General features: G+C 47.6%; 1 protein-coding gene across 4 annotated transcripts in view; it reads left to right on the forward strand.

Annotated features, from left to right (window-relative positions):
- Positions 1-15961, forward strand: part of med15 (mediator complex subunit 15) — a 124687-nt gene that overhangs the window by 80441 nt on the left and 28285 nt on the right. For all 4 annotated transcript variants that reach the window (XM_068005436.1, XM_068005437.1, XM_068005438.1 and 1 more), the window contains 2 exons: positions 6102-6229; positions 12028-12162. In XM_068005436.1, coding sequence (XP_067861537.1) covers positions 6102-6229; positions 12028-12162 — 263 coding nt within the window. The remainder of the gene's footprint in view (positions 1-6101; positions 6230-12027; positions 12163-15961) is intronic.

Raw genomic sequence — 15961 nt, forward strand, 5'->3', positions numbered from 1 at the left:
TGCCAGCGTCGCCCACATCCCATGAACGAATAAAATAAAACACCCAAGTCCAAGTCACTAATATATATCAATCAAAGCAGTGGTCCCAGCACCGACCCCTGGGGAACACTGTACACCTCTCTCCAGTCTGAAAACCAGCCATTCACCATTACCGTCTGTTTCCTGTTATTTAGCCAATTTTCTATCCATGCTGCCACTGTCCCATTTATTCCGTGGGCTTCAGTTTTATTGACAAGCCCATTATGTGGCACTTTATCAAACACCTTTTGAAAGTCCTTATACACATCGACCACATTGTCCTCATCAAACCTCTCTGTTACCTCATCAAAAAATTAAATCAAGTTAGCCAAACACTATTTGCCTTTAAGAAATCTGTGCTGGCTTTCCCTTATTAATCCACATTTGTTCAAGTGACTATTAATTTTGTCCCAAATTATTGTTTCCGAAAGCTACCGCACCACTGAGGTTAAACTGACTGGCCTGTAGTTGCTGGGTTTATCTTTACATCCTTTTTTGAAAAAGGGTGTAATATTTGCAATTCTCCAGTCCTCCGGCACCACCGTGTCTAAGGATGATTGGAAGATTTTGTCAGTACTTCCGCAATTTCCACCCTTACTTCCCTCAGCAAGCTAGGATGCATCCCATCCAGACCTCGTGACTTATCTATTTTAAGTAGAGCCAGCCTTTCGAGTACCTCCTCTTTCTCAATTTTTATCCCATACAGTATCTCAACTTCCTCCTCTGTTACTGTGGCTTTGGCCGTATCTTCTTCCTTGGTAAAGACAGATGCAAAGTACTCATTTAGTGCCCTGTCTCCATGCGTATATCTCCTTTTTGGCCCCTAATTGGCCCCACCCCTCCTCTTACTACCCGTTTACTGCTTATAGGCCTATAGAAGACTTTTGGATTCCATTTTATGTTAGCTACCAGTCTATTCTTATACTCTCTCTTTGCTCCTCTTATTTCCTTTTTTTACTTCCCCATATTCAGCCTGGTTCTCACTTGCATTATCAACCTGACATTTGACATATGCCTTCTTTTTCTTTTTTTTCATTCGTTCATGGGATGTGGGCGCGCTGGCAAGGCTAGGATTTATTGCCTATCCCTAATTGCCCTTGAGAAGGTGGTGATGAGCCGCCTTCTTGAACCGCTGCAGTCCGTGTGGTGAAGGTTCTCCCTTCTGCTTCATCTTACTCTCTATCTTTTCGTCATCCAGGGAGGTCTGGCTTTGGTTGCCCTACCTTTCTGTCTCGTGGGATTGCATCTAGACTGTACCTGAACCATCTCCTCTTTAAAAGCTGCCCATTGTTCGATTACAGTTTTGCCTGCCAATCTTTGGTTCCAGTTTACTTGGGCCAGATCCGTTCTGAACCCACTGAAATTGGCTCTCCTCCAATTAAGTATTTTTACTCTAGATTGCTCTGTCCTTTTCCCTAGCTAATCTAAACCTTATATTCCCTAAATGTTTCCCCACTGACATTTGCTCCACTTGACCCACCTCATTTCCCAGAATCAGATCCAGCAATGCCTCCTCCCTCATTGGACCGGAAACATACTGATCAAGAAAGTTCTCCTGAATACACTTCAGAAATTCTTCCCCTTTGCCGTTTACACTATTACTATCGCAGTCTATATTAGGATAGTTGAAATCCGCTATTATCACTACTCTATGGTTCTTGAACCTCGCTGTAATTTCCTTGCAAATTAGCTCCTCTATATCCTTCCCACTAGTTGCTGGCCTATAGATTACACCCAATAGTGTAATGGCACCTCGATTTGCCTTTAACAAACCCGTACTGGCTTTCATTTATTAACCCATATTTTTCCAAGTGCCAATTAATTTTGTCCTGTATTATTGTCTCTAAGAGTTCCCCCACCACCGTTGTTAGGCTGACTGGCCTGTAGTTGCCGGGTTTATCCCCCCTCCCCCTTTTTGAACAGGGGTGTAACATTTGCAATCCTCCAGTCCTCTGGCACCATCCCCATATCGAAAGAGGATTGGAAGGTTGTGGCCAGAGTCTCTGCAATTTCCACCCTTACTTCCCTCCTCCAGACTGGGTGACTTTTCTACTTTGAGCGCTGCCAACCTTTTAAGTACCTCCTCTTTATCTGTTTTTATCCTAAATAATTTCTCTACTACCATCTCCTTTACTGTGACATTGGCAGCATCCTCCAGTGAAGACCGATGTGAAGTATTCATTTAGTACCTGAGCCTGCCCTCTGCCTCCACAAGATGATCTTTTTGGTCCCCAACGGCCCCACCCTACCTTTAACTACCCTTTTACTTTTCATATGTTTATGAAAGACTTTTTAGTTCCCTTTTGTGTTACCCGCTAAGCTATTCTCATACACTCTCTTTACCCCTCATTTCCTTTTTCAGTTCTCCCCTGTACTTTCTGTATTCAGCCTGGTTCCCCACTGAATTATGAACCTGACATTTATCATAACCCTCCTTTTTCTGTTTCATTTTAATCTCTATATCTTATGTCATCCATGGAGCTCTAGCTTTGGATGCACTTCCTTTCCTCTCGTGGGACTTTGTCTCTGTACCCGAACTATCTCTTTGAAAGCCTCCCATTGCTCATTTACTGTTTTACCTGCCAATCTTTGATTCCAATCCGATTTCTCGCTCTTTATCCCTCTCTGTTTTTATTGGTGCATCTCTGTATATGTGTGTGTTATCTTGTCTCTATCACCCTCTTTTTCTCTCCTTTCTCCCATTTTCATTTTTTCATTTTATTTTTTCCAGACTGACAAGTTAACTTTGTTATTTTATTTAGATTCTATCCCCAAATAAACTGGCAAGAAGAGGTAGCTAAAGAGGTACAGGGAATGGAGTTTTTACAATGTGTGCAGGGCTCCTTTCTTACCCAGTGTGTAAAAAGCCCAACAAGAGAGAAATCACTGCTGGATCTGGTAATGGGAAATGAACCGGAACAGATAAGAGAAGCAAGTTTGGGCACATCATGATAAGGTTTAAGATAATTGTCTTACTTATTTCCTTCTCAAAGACCAAAGTAAGAAATTGGAAAGAAGCTGATTTTAAGGTGATGAGAATGGAGCTAGGGAAAATAAACTGGAAACATTTACTGATAAAGAAATAGAACAGCAGTGAGAAACATTTAAAACGGTGATCATTGGAGTCCAGGAGAAATATAAAAAGCAAGAACAAATTAGCCAGTAATGATACACTATGGATGAATAAAGAAATAAGGGCAAAATTGAAACTAAAGAAAAAGGCATACACTAAATACATAGACAATAAAGGAGAGGATGACAAAAGGGAATATGAAGAAGTTAGGAAAGAAGTTTAAAAAAACAATTAGGAAGGCAAAGAGAAACTATGACATTAAATCATCAAGGAATATTAAAAGAAATAGTAAAGTATTCTATAGATGCATAAATAACAAAAGAAAAATCAGAAAAGGGATAGGGCCACTAAGGGGGATAAACTCACAGGTAATGACAGTGAAATGGTAGAAATATTAAATAATTACTATGCCTCAGTATTTACCAGGGAGACTAACAAGGTGGATATGACATTAGAAGAAGAGATCAAAAAAGATATAAAGACATTTAAGATAGAAAGGGGGGAGATAATTGATAAACTAATCAAACTTCGAGAGGATAAAACCCCTGGTCAGGATGGATGCATCAGCTCATATTAAAAGAATATAGGGAAGAGATAGCAGAGGCACTATTGCATCTATGTATAAAAATTCATTAGAAAAGGGACTAGTGCCAGAGGACTGGCGGACAGCTAATGTGATTCCTATATTTAAAAAAAAAAGATAGAACAAGTCCAGGGAACTATAGACCAGTTAGCTTAATGTCAATGATAGGAAAGATAATGGAATCTTTAATCAAAGATGTAATAGAAAAACATCTGGAAATCGAAAATATAATAAAGAATTGTCAGCACGGATTTCAAAAGCCAAGGTCATGCTTGACCAACTTTACTGAATTCTTTGAAAAAGTAACAAAGAGTAGACAAGGGTAATGCAGTAGATGTAATATATTTGGATTTTCAAAAGGCCTTTGATAAGATGCCGCATAGAAGACTCATGAGTAAGGTGGAGTCAGGGAACAGGTAGCAGAATGGATAGCAAGCTGGCTACAAAACAAAAAATGAGAGTAGGGGTTAAAGGTAGTTACTCAGACTGGCAAAAGGTGGGAAGTGGTGTTCCACAGGGATCGGTGCTGGGACCACTGTTGTTCACCATTTATATAAATGATTTGGACTCCGGAATCGGAAGTACAATTTCAAAATTTGCGCATGATACCAAATTGTGGGGTGGCGGGGGGGGGTGCAGTTAATACTGAGGAGGGCTGTACCAAAATACAGGAAGACATTAATAAACTTGCAGATTGGGCGTGTAATTGGCAAATGAATTTCAATATAGATAAGTGAGATATACTACCTTTTGGCATTACTGCTTGGATAGTAAGAGAAGTAACAAAGTGGTTAGGATCTGGAATGCACTGCCTGAGGGGGTGGTGGAGGCAGATTCAATTATGGCCTTCAAAAGGGAACTAGATAAGCACTTGAAAGGAAAAAATTTGCAGGGCAATGGGGATAGGGCGGGGAGTGGGACTAGCTGGATTGCTCGTGCATAGGGCCAGCGCGGACTTGATGAGCTGAATGGCCTCCTTCCGTGCTGTAACTTTTCCACGATTCTATGAGTAGACAAGGGTAATGTTGTAGATGTAATATATTTGGATTTTCAAAAAGCCTTCGATAAGGTACCGCGTTATAGACTCGAGACTAAAGTCAGAGCATGTGGAGTCAGAACAGGTAGCAGAATGGATAGTAAGCTAGCTACAAAACAGAAAACAGAGAGGGGTTAAAGGGGTTTGAGGAGCAGAGGGAACTGGGAATACAGATACACAAATCACTAAAAGTAGCGACGCAGGTTAATAAGGCCATTTTTTAAAAAAGCAAACCGAGCACTGTGGTTCATTTCTAGAGGGATAGATTTGAAAAACGGGGAAGTTACGTTAAACTTGTATGGAAGCTTGGTTAGACCACACTTGTCCATATTATAAAAGGGATATAGAGGCACTGAAAAAGGTGCAAAAAAGATTTACAAAGATGATACCAGAACTGAGAGGTTATAACTATCAGGAAAGATTGAGCAGGCTGGGGCTCTATTCTCTAGAAAAGAGAGGGGTGACCTGATAGAGGTCTTTTAAGATAATGAAAGGGTTTGATAGGGTAGACAAGAGAAGATGTTTCCACTTGCAGGGGAGACCAGAACCAGGGGCCATAAATATAAGATAATCACTAATAAATCCAATAGGGAATTCAGGAGAAACTTCTTTACCCAGAGAGTAGTTAGAATGTGGATCTCGCTACCACAAGGAGTAGTTGATGCTCGATAAACACGAGGGAGAAAGGAATAGAAGGATATGCTGATAGGGTTAGATGAAGTTGGGAGGGAGGAGGCTTGTGTGAAGCATGAACACCAGCATGGACTAGTTGGGCCGAATGGCCTGATTCTGTGCTGTACATTCTATGTAATTCTTGCTTCTCAACAATTACTGTAGAAATGTCCTTTTTCTTCCCCTTTCCACCAACCATTTGTTTCCCCCACTTGTGTAGTTCCATCTGCCAGTATCTGTGTACTTTAAGGCATATTCCCACTGCGAATGTGCACTTGTTGCTGAGATTATTTGTTTCCCATAGTGCAAAGCTGCATGTATTGCAGATGAGACATTGTCTGTGCCGCTCTGCATTGTGGGAAACATCAGCCTCCATTACCATCTCCGGTCTGCATATCAGATTATTAATTGAGGCAGCAGAATGGGGGCAAGAGGTACAAGAAAGCAACAGAGCAGGAAAAGAGTAGAAGCAGCTGTGAGAGAGAGAGAGTCACCAGAATGCTACTGCAGACGGTTCCAGCTCAATTTAACCACTGGTAGGAAAGCTTAAAAAAATGTGTAACCTGCCAGGCTCGTTCATTGTTTTGGTTAATTGTTATGAAATACAGTTTTTACTTATTCACTTAAAATTCTGAACCAAGTATAAAATCTACTGGGACGCAAGATAGTCAAGGATACATCTGTCGATAACCAAACCAAAATCTGATGATCTATTGCAGTTCTGGTCCAGCTCCGTCCCCAAGTGCCTTCCTGCCAAGTCCGTCAGCACAGACAACACAGAGCCCAGCTGCAGCACGGACGCCCCAGAACTTCAGTGTCCCTTCCCCAGGCCCCCTCAACACTCCAGGTATGGTGTTTGCTAGTACCTAGTTAAATGGCAGGGGGATTTGTAATCGTACCTGTTAACACAGTATTTCTAATTGTCTTAAGCACCCTCACCCTCCATCTCATTAACTAAAGGGAGAATGCTATCTGTTGCATAACGATGTTTTGGAATGGATTTGATTTGGAATGGCAAGGAGAATCTTTGCTCACTCTGGTGTAGCATCACACTCCCCCAAGCTGTGCTGACAGCCGGCCTTCTGTTAAACTTTTACAGCTGCTTTGAAATGCTGGAGGAGCTGACCGTCAGCCATGTGTGGCTCTTGGCTTCTCTGCACCATTGAGACACTGAGCAGCAGGAGGCGGGCACGACCCACCCGTGTGCTGAGTTCCCACCGTTGGCCACATCGACGCCAGGCGGCTCACCCGAGTGAGCGAGAGGCCTCGCTGAGCCGCTGTCAACGGCCAGTGCGCAGGCAGCATCGGAAGAGACCTGCGGCTAGGTTGACTGCAGGAAGCACGGAGACTGGAAAGAGGGTTGGGAGTGGCAGACGAACCCTCCGAGCTGCCCCTCTGACTGAGGACGAACAGTCGGTTTATGTGGCCTTTTTTTTGTCAGTTTGGTTTCTGTCTGGTAACTGGGGCACAGTGTGGCTGTTACCGTGTTTGTGATGGTTTTTTCCAGCAATTGACCCTCCTATCGTGACGGTGCTGACTGATTGTGGAGTCTGGTTCCACGTGTGCCGGCAGCCTTTCAGCATCGGCAGGCTAATCAACTGTGTGTGCATCGCAGCCGAGCCCGTTATTTGTCCTGACCCAGCGCCCACACATGTACTTTCAATCACAGGATAGTGATTAGCGGCAAGACCCAGGCCAAGGATTTCTCCTGTTCCCACCCCTTCCCAGCTCAGGGACACTGAGGCCAACTATACCCTCTCTACTGATGCCCTAGCTGACATCAACTAATTCAGCACAGACCTGGGATCGACCCTGGCACTTTATATTCAGTGCTACACAGTGTGATGCTTCTACCCACAGGGCAAGTGGAGGAGTCTGTTTCCTCGATTGTGAACAAATCTTTTCTTCTGAAGGTTAACAGGAGCTATAACCCCCTCACCCCCCTCTCCTGAGTTAACAGAGGTTAAAACCCCCTCACCCCCCCTCTCCTGAGTTAACAGGGGCTATACCCCACTCTCCTGAGTTAACAGGGGCTATACCCCCCTCTCCTGAGTCAACAGGGGCTATACCCCCCTCTCCTGAGTCAACAGGGGCTATACCCCCCTCTCCTGAGTCAACAGGGGCTATACCCCCCTCTCCTGAGTCAACAGGGGCTATACCCCCCTCTCCTGAGTCAACAGGGGCTATACCCCCCTCTCCTGAGTCAACAGGGGCTATACCCCCCTCTCCTGAGTCAACAGGGGCTATACCCCCCTCTCCTGAGTCAACAGGGGCTATACCCCCCTCTCCTGAGTTAACAGGGGCTATACCCCACTCTCCTGAGTTAACAGGGGCTATACCCCCCTCTCCTGAGTTAACAGGGGCTATACCCCCCTCTCCTGAGTCAACAGGGGCTATACCCCCCTCTCCTGAGTCAACAGGGGCTATACCCCCCTCTCCTGAGTCAACAGGGGCTATACCCCCCTCTCCTGAGTCAACAGGGGCTATACCCCCCTCTCCTGAGTTAACAGGGGCTATACCCCCCTCTCCTGAGTCAACAGGGGCTATACCCCCCTCTCCTGAGTCAACAGGGGCTATACCCCCCTCTCCTGAGTCAACAGGGGCTATACCCCCCTCTCCTGAGTCAACAGGGGCTATACCCCCCTCTCCTGAGTCAACAGGGGCTATACCCCCCTCTCCTGAGTCAACAGGGGCTATACCCCCCTCTCCTGAGTCAACAGGGGCTATACCCCCCTCTCCTGAGTCAACAGGGGCTATACCCCCCTCTCCTGAGTCAACAGGGGCTATACCCCCCTCTCCTGAGTCAACAGGGGCTATACCCCCCTCTCCTGAGTCAACAGGGGCTATACCCCCCTCTCCTGAGTCAACAGGGGCTATACCCCCCTCTCCTGAGTCAACAGGGGCTATACCCCCCTCTCCTGAGTCAACAGGGGCTATACCCCCCTCTCCTGAGTCAACAGGGGCTATACCCCCCTCTCCTGAGTCAACAGGGGCTATACCCCCCTCTCCTGAGTCAACAGGGGCTATACCCCCCTCTCCTGAGTCAACAGGGGCTATACCCCCCTCTCCTGAGTCAACAGGGGCTATACCCCCCTCTCCTGAGTCAACAGGGGCTATACCCCCCTCTCCTGAGTCAACAGGGGCTATACCCCCCTCTCCTGAGTCAACAGGGGCTATACCCCCCTCTCCTGAGTCAACAGGGGCTATACCCCCCTCTCCTGAGTCAACAGGGGCTATACCCCCCTCTCCTGAGTCAACAGGGGCTATACCCCCCTCTCCTGAGTCAACAGGGGCTATACCCCCCTCTCCTGAGTCAACAGGGGCTATACCCCCCTCTCCTGAGTCAACAGGGGCTATACCCCCCTCTCCTGAGTCAACAGGGGCTATACCCCCCTCTCCTGAGTCAACAGGGGCTATACCCCCCTCTCCTGAGTCAACAGGGGCTATACCCCCCTCTCCTGAGTCAACAGGGGCTATACCCCCCTCTCCTGAGTCAACAGGGGCTATACCCCCCTCTCCTGAGTCAACAGGGGCTATACCCCCCTCTCCTGAGTCAACAGGGGCTATACCCCCCTCTCCTGAGTCAACAGGGGCTATACCCCCCTCTCCTGAGTCAACAGGGGCTATACCCCCCTCTCCTGAGTCAACAGGGGCTATACCCCCCTCTCCTGAGTCAACAGGGGCTATACCCCCCTCTCCTGAGTCAACAGGGGCTATACCCCCCTCTCCTGAGTCAACAGGGGCTATACCCCCCTCTCCTGAGTCAACAGGGGCTATACCCCCCTCTCCTGAGTCAACAGGGGCTATACCCCCCTCTCCTGAGTCAACAGGGGCTATACCCCCCTCTCCTGAGTCAACAGGGGCTATACCCCCCTCTCCTGAGTCAACAGGGGCTATACCCCCCTCTCCTGAGTCAACAGGGGCTATACCCCCCTCTCCTGAGTCAACAGGGGCTATACCCCCCTCTCCTGAGTCAACAGGGGCTATACCCCCCTCTCCTGAGTCAACAGGGGCTATACCCCCCTCTCCTGAGTCAACAGGGGCTATACCCCCCTCTCCTGAGTCAACAGGGGCTATACCCCCCTCTCCTGAGTCAACAGGGGCTATACCCCCCTCTCCTGAGTCAACAGGGGCTATACCCCCCTCTCCTGAGTCAACAGGGGCTAGAACCCCCTCTCCTGAGTCAACAGGGGCTAGAACCCCCTCTCCTGAGTCAACAGGGGCTAGAACCCCCTCTCCTGAGTCAACAGGGGCTATACCCCCCTCTCCTGAGTCAACAGGGGCTAGAACCCCCTCACCTCCCTCTCCTTGGTTAACAGGAGCTATCGTAGGGAGCGTGGACAGGAGTTAGGGCTGCAGTGTTGTCGCTCCGATTCTCTGACCTGCGCTTCACTTGAACGGGGTTCCCTGCTGGGATTGCGAATTACCCGTCTCATTTCCAGTTTTTACACGGGATGTGTGCTACATGTCTGCCCAAGTGAGGGGCACTGACGTAATCTCAGTTGAGACTCTGTTTGCTGTAGTGTTGGAGGAGGGAACACGAGGATAAGCTGAAAATGTTAAGGTCTTCACAAAATGGGAGCTTCAGAATGATACCTGGTCTAAAAGGCTGTTATGAGCATAGTTCATAGGCTAGTCTTGTATTCTCTGGAATGTGGAAGATTAAGGTGTTTAAGATGATTAAAGGATTTGATAGAGTAGATAGAGAGAAACCATTTCTTCTGGTGGGGAGTCCAGAACAAGGGGACATAACCTTAAAATTAGATCTAGGCCATTCAGGGGTACAGTTCAGCGCTTCTTCACACAAAGGGTAGTGGAAATCTGGAACACTCTTCCCCTGAAAAAGCTGGTGAGGCTGAGGGTCAATTGAAACTTTCAGAACTGAGATTGATAGATTTTTGTTAGTCAAGGGCATTAAGGGTTACGGAACCAAGGCAGATGGATGGAGTTAAGATAAAGATCAGCCATGATCTCATTGAATGGTGGAGCAGGCTTGAGGGGCTGAATGGTGTCCTGTTCCTATCTTCCTGAAACAGGAAAGGACAAAGAAAAAGAACTTGCATTTGTCCAGCCTCAGGATGTCCCAAAGTGTTTCACAGCCAGCAAATGAAGTGTTGGTAGACACAGAACCAGTTCATGCACAGCAAGCTCCCACAAACAGCAAATGAGATGACTGACCAGTTGAGCTATTTCTGGTGGTATTGATTGAGGGAGGAATGTTGGTTGGAATGGAGAAGCCACTCTGGGAAAGGGAATTCGCTTTTGTGAGGTCTAACACGGCTTGGCCCCTCACCTATTCTGATCAGGACTCAGCTTGCCTAAGGGCTGCAGTGATGAATCCATACCTTATTTCTGGTATTGTAGACTCTGTTCTATTAATTTTACAGGAGGCTTTATCCTAAGTGGCAGCTAACAGCGCATTCCATGTCCTTAATGATCTGCCCATGAGAATCAACAACCCTGATACACCTTTCTCACTGATACACTAGATGTTTATCATGGGTTTATCTAATGAAGTGCATCTTCAGATTAGATAGACAGTAGGGGCTTTGGATTGTGCTGTGAGATATTAGAGCACCAATATATAAGGCAATTCCATGAAGTTCCTTTGTCCACTGTTGCATTGCACAACATCATTTCAAGCCCCTAGTTCTGAATATACCACAGCACAGCATTCTTGGGTACAAATTAAAAACCCTTGAACTGTAGTGCTTCACTGTAAATGTGACCAAGTGTCAGGCAGAATTTTATGAGTGATGGAATGAGCTAACACAAGTCACTTGGTTGTTGGAGACTGGATAGTAAGGGAGTCCGTACAGTCCAAGCCCCCAGTCTCACCAGGGCTGTCACAGTCGGCTGTCGAGTGGCTGCTCTCAAAGTGAGAGGACATAAACAAGGAGCTCATTGCACTGTATCTTCACCACAGGCCTGACGGCTCATCTGCCAGACCCTTCAGTCAGGGAATAGAATATATTGCGCGGGGGGAAAAACAGGTACCTGGGAGTGATTGATTACACAGAGGGTGGGTATCTGGGAGTGATTTATTATATTGAGAAGGGGTACGGTTTGTACTGGAGCAGTCACCAGCTCTCGGTGACTCTGGACCGGAGCAGTCACCAGCTCTCGGTGACTCTGGACCGGAGCAGTCACCAGCTCTCGGTGACTCTGGACCGGAGCAGTCACCAGCTCTCGGTGACTCTGGACCGGAGCAGTCACCAGCTCTCGGTGACTCTGGACCGGAGCAGTCACCAGCTCTCGGTGACTCTGGACCGGAGCAGTCACCAGCTCTCGGTGACTCTGGACCGGAGCAGTCACCAGCTCTCGGTGACTCTGGACCGGAGCAGTCACCAGCTCTCGGTGACTCTGGACCGGAGCAGTCACCAGCTCTCGGTGACTCTGGACCGGAGCAGTCACCAGCTCTCGGTGACTCTGGACCGGAGCAGTCACCAGCTCTCAGGCACTTGCTGTCCTTGCTGACGAGCTAACATTTCTGCAGATTTCAGAGTCTACCTGTATATTTAACGTTCTGTAGCAGTAACGTTGCTGTGTGTGGGGGAAAAATATTGTTGTGTTTTGATGTAAATTCTTACACTGGTTTATAAAGGCCCTGGATTCTAAGCTGAATGTCCTCCTTTGGCGTTACAGTGAATCCCGGCTCGGTTCCAAGCCCAGCTGGTCGGACACAGACTGAGGAACAGCAGTATCTGGACAAACTGAAGCAGCTGTCCAAATACATCGACCCCTTGAGGCGGATGATCAATAAAATAGACAAAAATGAAGGTGAGTTTTACTGGCTGAAAGCTGACCTCGTTCTTCCCCAGCGATCGGGATCTGATCCCAGTCATCTGTGGATCTGGAGCGGCCTGAATATCGGAGACTTCCTCACATCAGTTATCTCATAACACTACGGAGGGGCCCTTGCCTGGATTTGTAACCAAATTACTCCACCCAATTTACACTCACTAAGATGTAATAAAAGTTTAGATTTGATTGGTAGGTTTGACTTATTAACCGTAAAATCTTCCGGGATAGCTTAATGCGTAATGGAGCCAGAAAGGCCCAGCGTCCATTTGCAGTCTGTGCAGAGTTTGCTGATCTCAGCCAGGGCAGATCTGAAGCTAAAATTGGCCTCAGCGTCCTTGGGCCAGGGAGAGGAGAATGCAGCCAGGGTTCTCTTCTGGTGGCTATCCGTAGATTCCTGCTCGTGTTGCTCCTGCATGTGGACCTTAAGTGAACTGTTTTTTTAATTCATTCTTGGAAGGTGGGCATCATTGGCAAGGCTGGCATTTATTGCCCAGGTGGAAATACTGGTGGTGGGTCTTTTTAAACCATTGATAGTGGTTTGATACAACTGAGTGGATTGCTAGGCCACTTCAGAGGGCAGTTAAAAGTCAACTACATTGGTGTGGGTTTGGAGTCACATATAGGCCAGACCGGGTAAGGACGGCAGGTTTCCTTTTAGTGAACCAGTTGAATTTTTATGACAGTCTGACATTACTGGTCACTTCTACTGATAACAGCTTTTTATTTCCAGATTATTTTACACTGAATTCCAATTCTCAAACTGTCATGGTGAGATTTGAACTCGTGTTCTCTGGACTACTAGTCCAGTAACATAACCACCACACTACTGTACCTGGAGGGCAATGCAACTTGGCTGGGATGCCTTCCACAGTTGTACAGCCTGCTGGCTCTCACTGTCCAGGCTCTGACGTGAAGGGTGACCACTCGGGGAAGGTACGGGAGAGCTGCCGGTGCCTGTGGAAACGTACCTGGCGAGAGTCAGCAGCTCCAGGAGAGGAGGGGGAGAAGATAGGCAGGAAAAAGCAGCCAGTTTGCCACGTGCCTCTGGCTGTGTATGAGAGATCAGGAGCTGATATTACCCAGCTCCTAATAGTTATACTTACCTCACATACTCCAGACATGCATCCCATGCACTATTTTCGGTCATCTCAACCAGCAAACACCCAGGGGTCCATCTTCAATATCCCCGCTCCCTTACAACAGAGAAGGGGTCACCTTACCCCGCTGTCTTGGGCCTGACTCAGATTCATCCTGTGCAGGAGTGGACTTTCTCTGCTTCATGTAGCCAGTGGGTGGAGATAGAGCAGAGTGGCGCTGTTCATTCCCATCTCCACTCTGCTCAAAGAGCAGTATAAGAATAGAAGAAATAGGAGCAGGAGTAGGCCATTCGGTCTCTCGAGCCTGCTCCACCATTCAATCACATCATGTCTGATCTTTGACCTCAACTCCACTTACCTGCCCAATCCCCTAGAACCCAAAAATCTATCGATCTCAGCCTTCAATATACTCAACGACTGAGCATCCACAGCCCTCTGGGGTAGAGAATTCCAAAAATTCACAACCCTCTGAGTTAAGAAATTCCTCCTCATCTCAGTCCTAAATGGCCGACCCCTTATCCTGAGACTATGCCCCCTAGTTCGAGACTCTCCAGCCAGGAGAAACAGCCTCTCAGCATCTACCCTACTTGTCGAGTAGATGATCCATCTCGGCCTCCTCCCGATATCCCCACCGTCACAGAAGCCAGTCTTCAGCCAATTTGATTCACTCCACGTGATATCAAGAAACGGCTGAGTGCACTGGATACAGCAAAGGCGATGGGCCCCGACAACATCCTGGCTGTAGCGCTGAAGACTTGTGCTCCAGAACTAGCTGCGCCTCTAGCCAAACTATTCCAGTACAGCTACAACACTGGCATCTACCCGACAATGTGGAAAATTGCCCAGGTATGTCCTGTCCACAAAAAGCAGAACAAATCCAATCCGGCCAATTACCGCCCCATCAGTCTACTCTCAATCATCAGCAAAGTGATGGAAGGTGTCGTCGGCAGTGCTATCAAGCGGCACTTACTCACCAATAACCTGCTCACCGATGCTCAGTTTGGGTTCCGTCAGGACCACTCTGTTCCAGGCCTCATTACAGCCTTGGTCCAAACATGGACAAAAGAGCTGAATTCCAGAGGTGAGGTGAGAGTAACTGCCCTTGACATCAAGGCAGCATTTGACTGAGTGTGGCACCAAGGAGCCCTCGTAAAATTGAAGTCAGTGGGAATCAGGGGGAAAACTTTCCCGTGGCTGGAGTCATACCTAGCACAAAGGAAGATGGTCGTGGTTGTTGGAGGCCAATCATCTCAGCCCCAGGACATTGCTGCAAGAGTTCCTCATGACAGTGTCCTAGGCCCCACCGTCTTCAGTTGCTTCATCAATGACCTTCCCTCCATCATAAGGTCAGAAATGGGAATGTTCGCTGATGATTGCACAGTGTTCAGTTCCATTCGCATCCCCATAGATAATGAAGCAGTCCGTGCCCGCATGCAGCAAAACCTGGACAATATGCAGGCTTGGGCTGATAAGTGGCAAGTAACATTTGCGCCAGACAAGTGCCAGGCAATGACCATCTCCAACAAGAGAGAGTCTAACCACCTCCCCATGACATTCAACAGCATTCCCATTGCCAAAATCCCCCACCATCAACATCCTGGGGGTCACCATTGACCAGATATTTAACTGGACCAGCCACATAAATACTGTGGCTTCAAGAGCAGGTCAGAGGCTGGGTATTCTGTGGCGAGTTATTCACCTTCTGACTCCCCAAAGCCTTTCCACCATCTACAAGGCACAAGTCAGGAGTGTGATGGAATACTCTCCTCTTGCCTGGATGAGTGCAGCTCCAACAACACTCAAGAAGCTCGACACCATCCAGGACAAAGCAGCCCGCTTGATTGGCACCCCATCCACCACCCTAAACATTCACTCCCTTCACCACCGGCACACTGCAGCAACTCGCCAAGGCTTCTTTGACAGCACCTCCCAAACCCGCAACCTCTACCACCTAGAAGGACAATGGCAGCAGGCACATGGGAACACCACCTGCGTGTTCCCCTCCAAGTCACACACCATCCCGACTTGGAAATATATCGCCGTTCCTTCATCGTCGCTGGGTCAAAATCCTGGAACTCCCTACCTAACAGCACTGTGGGAGAACCTTCACCTCACGGACTGCAGCGGTTCAAGAAGGCGGCTCACCACCACCTTCTCAAGGGCAATTAGGGATGGGCAATAAATGCTGGCTTTGCCAGCGACACCCACATCCCATGAACAAATTTTTTTAAAAACCCTGTCACCCCTCTCAGAATCTTGTATGGTTCAATGAGATCACATCTCAGTCTTCTAAACGCCAGAGAGTATAGGCCCGCTCTACTCAATCTCTCCTCATAGGACAACTCTCTCATCCCAGGAATCAATCTAGTGAACCTTCATTACACCCCCTCTATGGCAAGTATATCCTTCCTTAGATAAGGAGACCAAAACTGTACACAGTGCTCCAGGTGAGGTCTCACCAAAGCCCTGTGCAATTATCGCAAGACTTCCTTACTCTTATACTCCAATCCCTTTGCAATAAAGGCCAACATGCCATTTGCCTTCCTAATTGCTTGCTGTACCTGCGTGCTAACTTTTTATGTTTCTTGTACGTGGACACCCAAATCTCTCTGAACGCCAACATTTAATAGTTTCTCACCATGTAAAAAATATTCTGTTTTTCTATTCTTCCTACCAAA

The sequence above is a fragment of the Heptranchias perlo genome, chromosome 25 (assembly GCF_035084215.1).
Source record: "Heptranchias perlo isolate sHepPer1 chromosome 25, sHepPer1.hap1, whole genome shotgun sequence".
Taxonomy (NCBI): Eukaryota; Metazoa; Chordata; class Chondrichthyes; order Hexanchiformes; family Hexanchidae; genus Heptranchias; species Heptranchias perlo.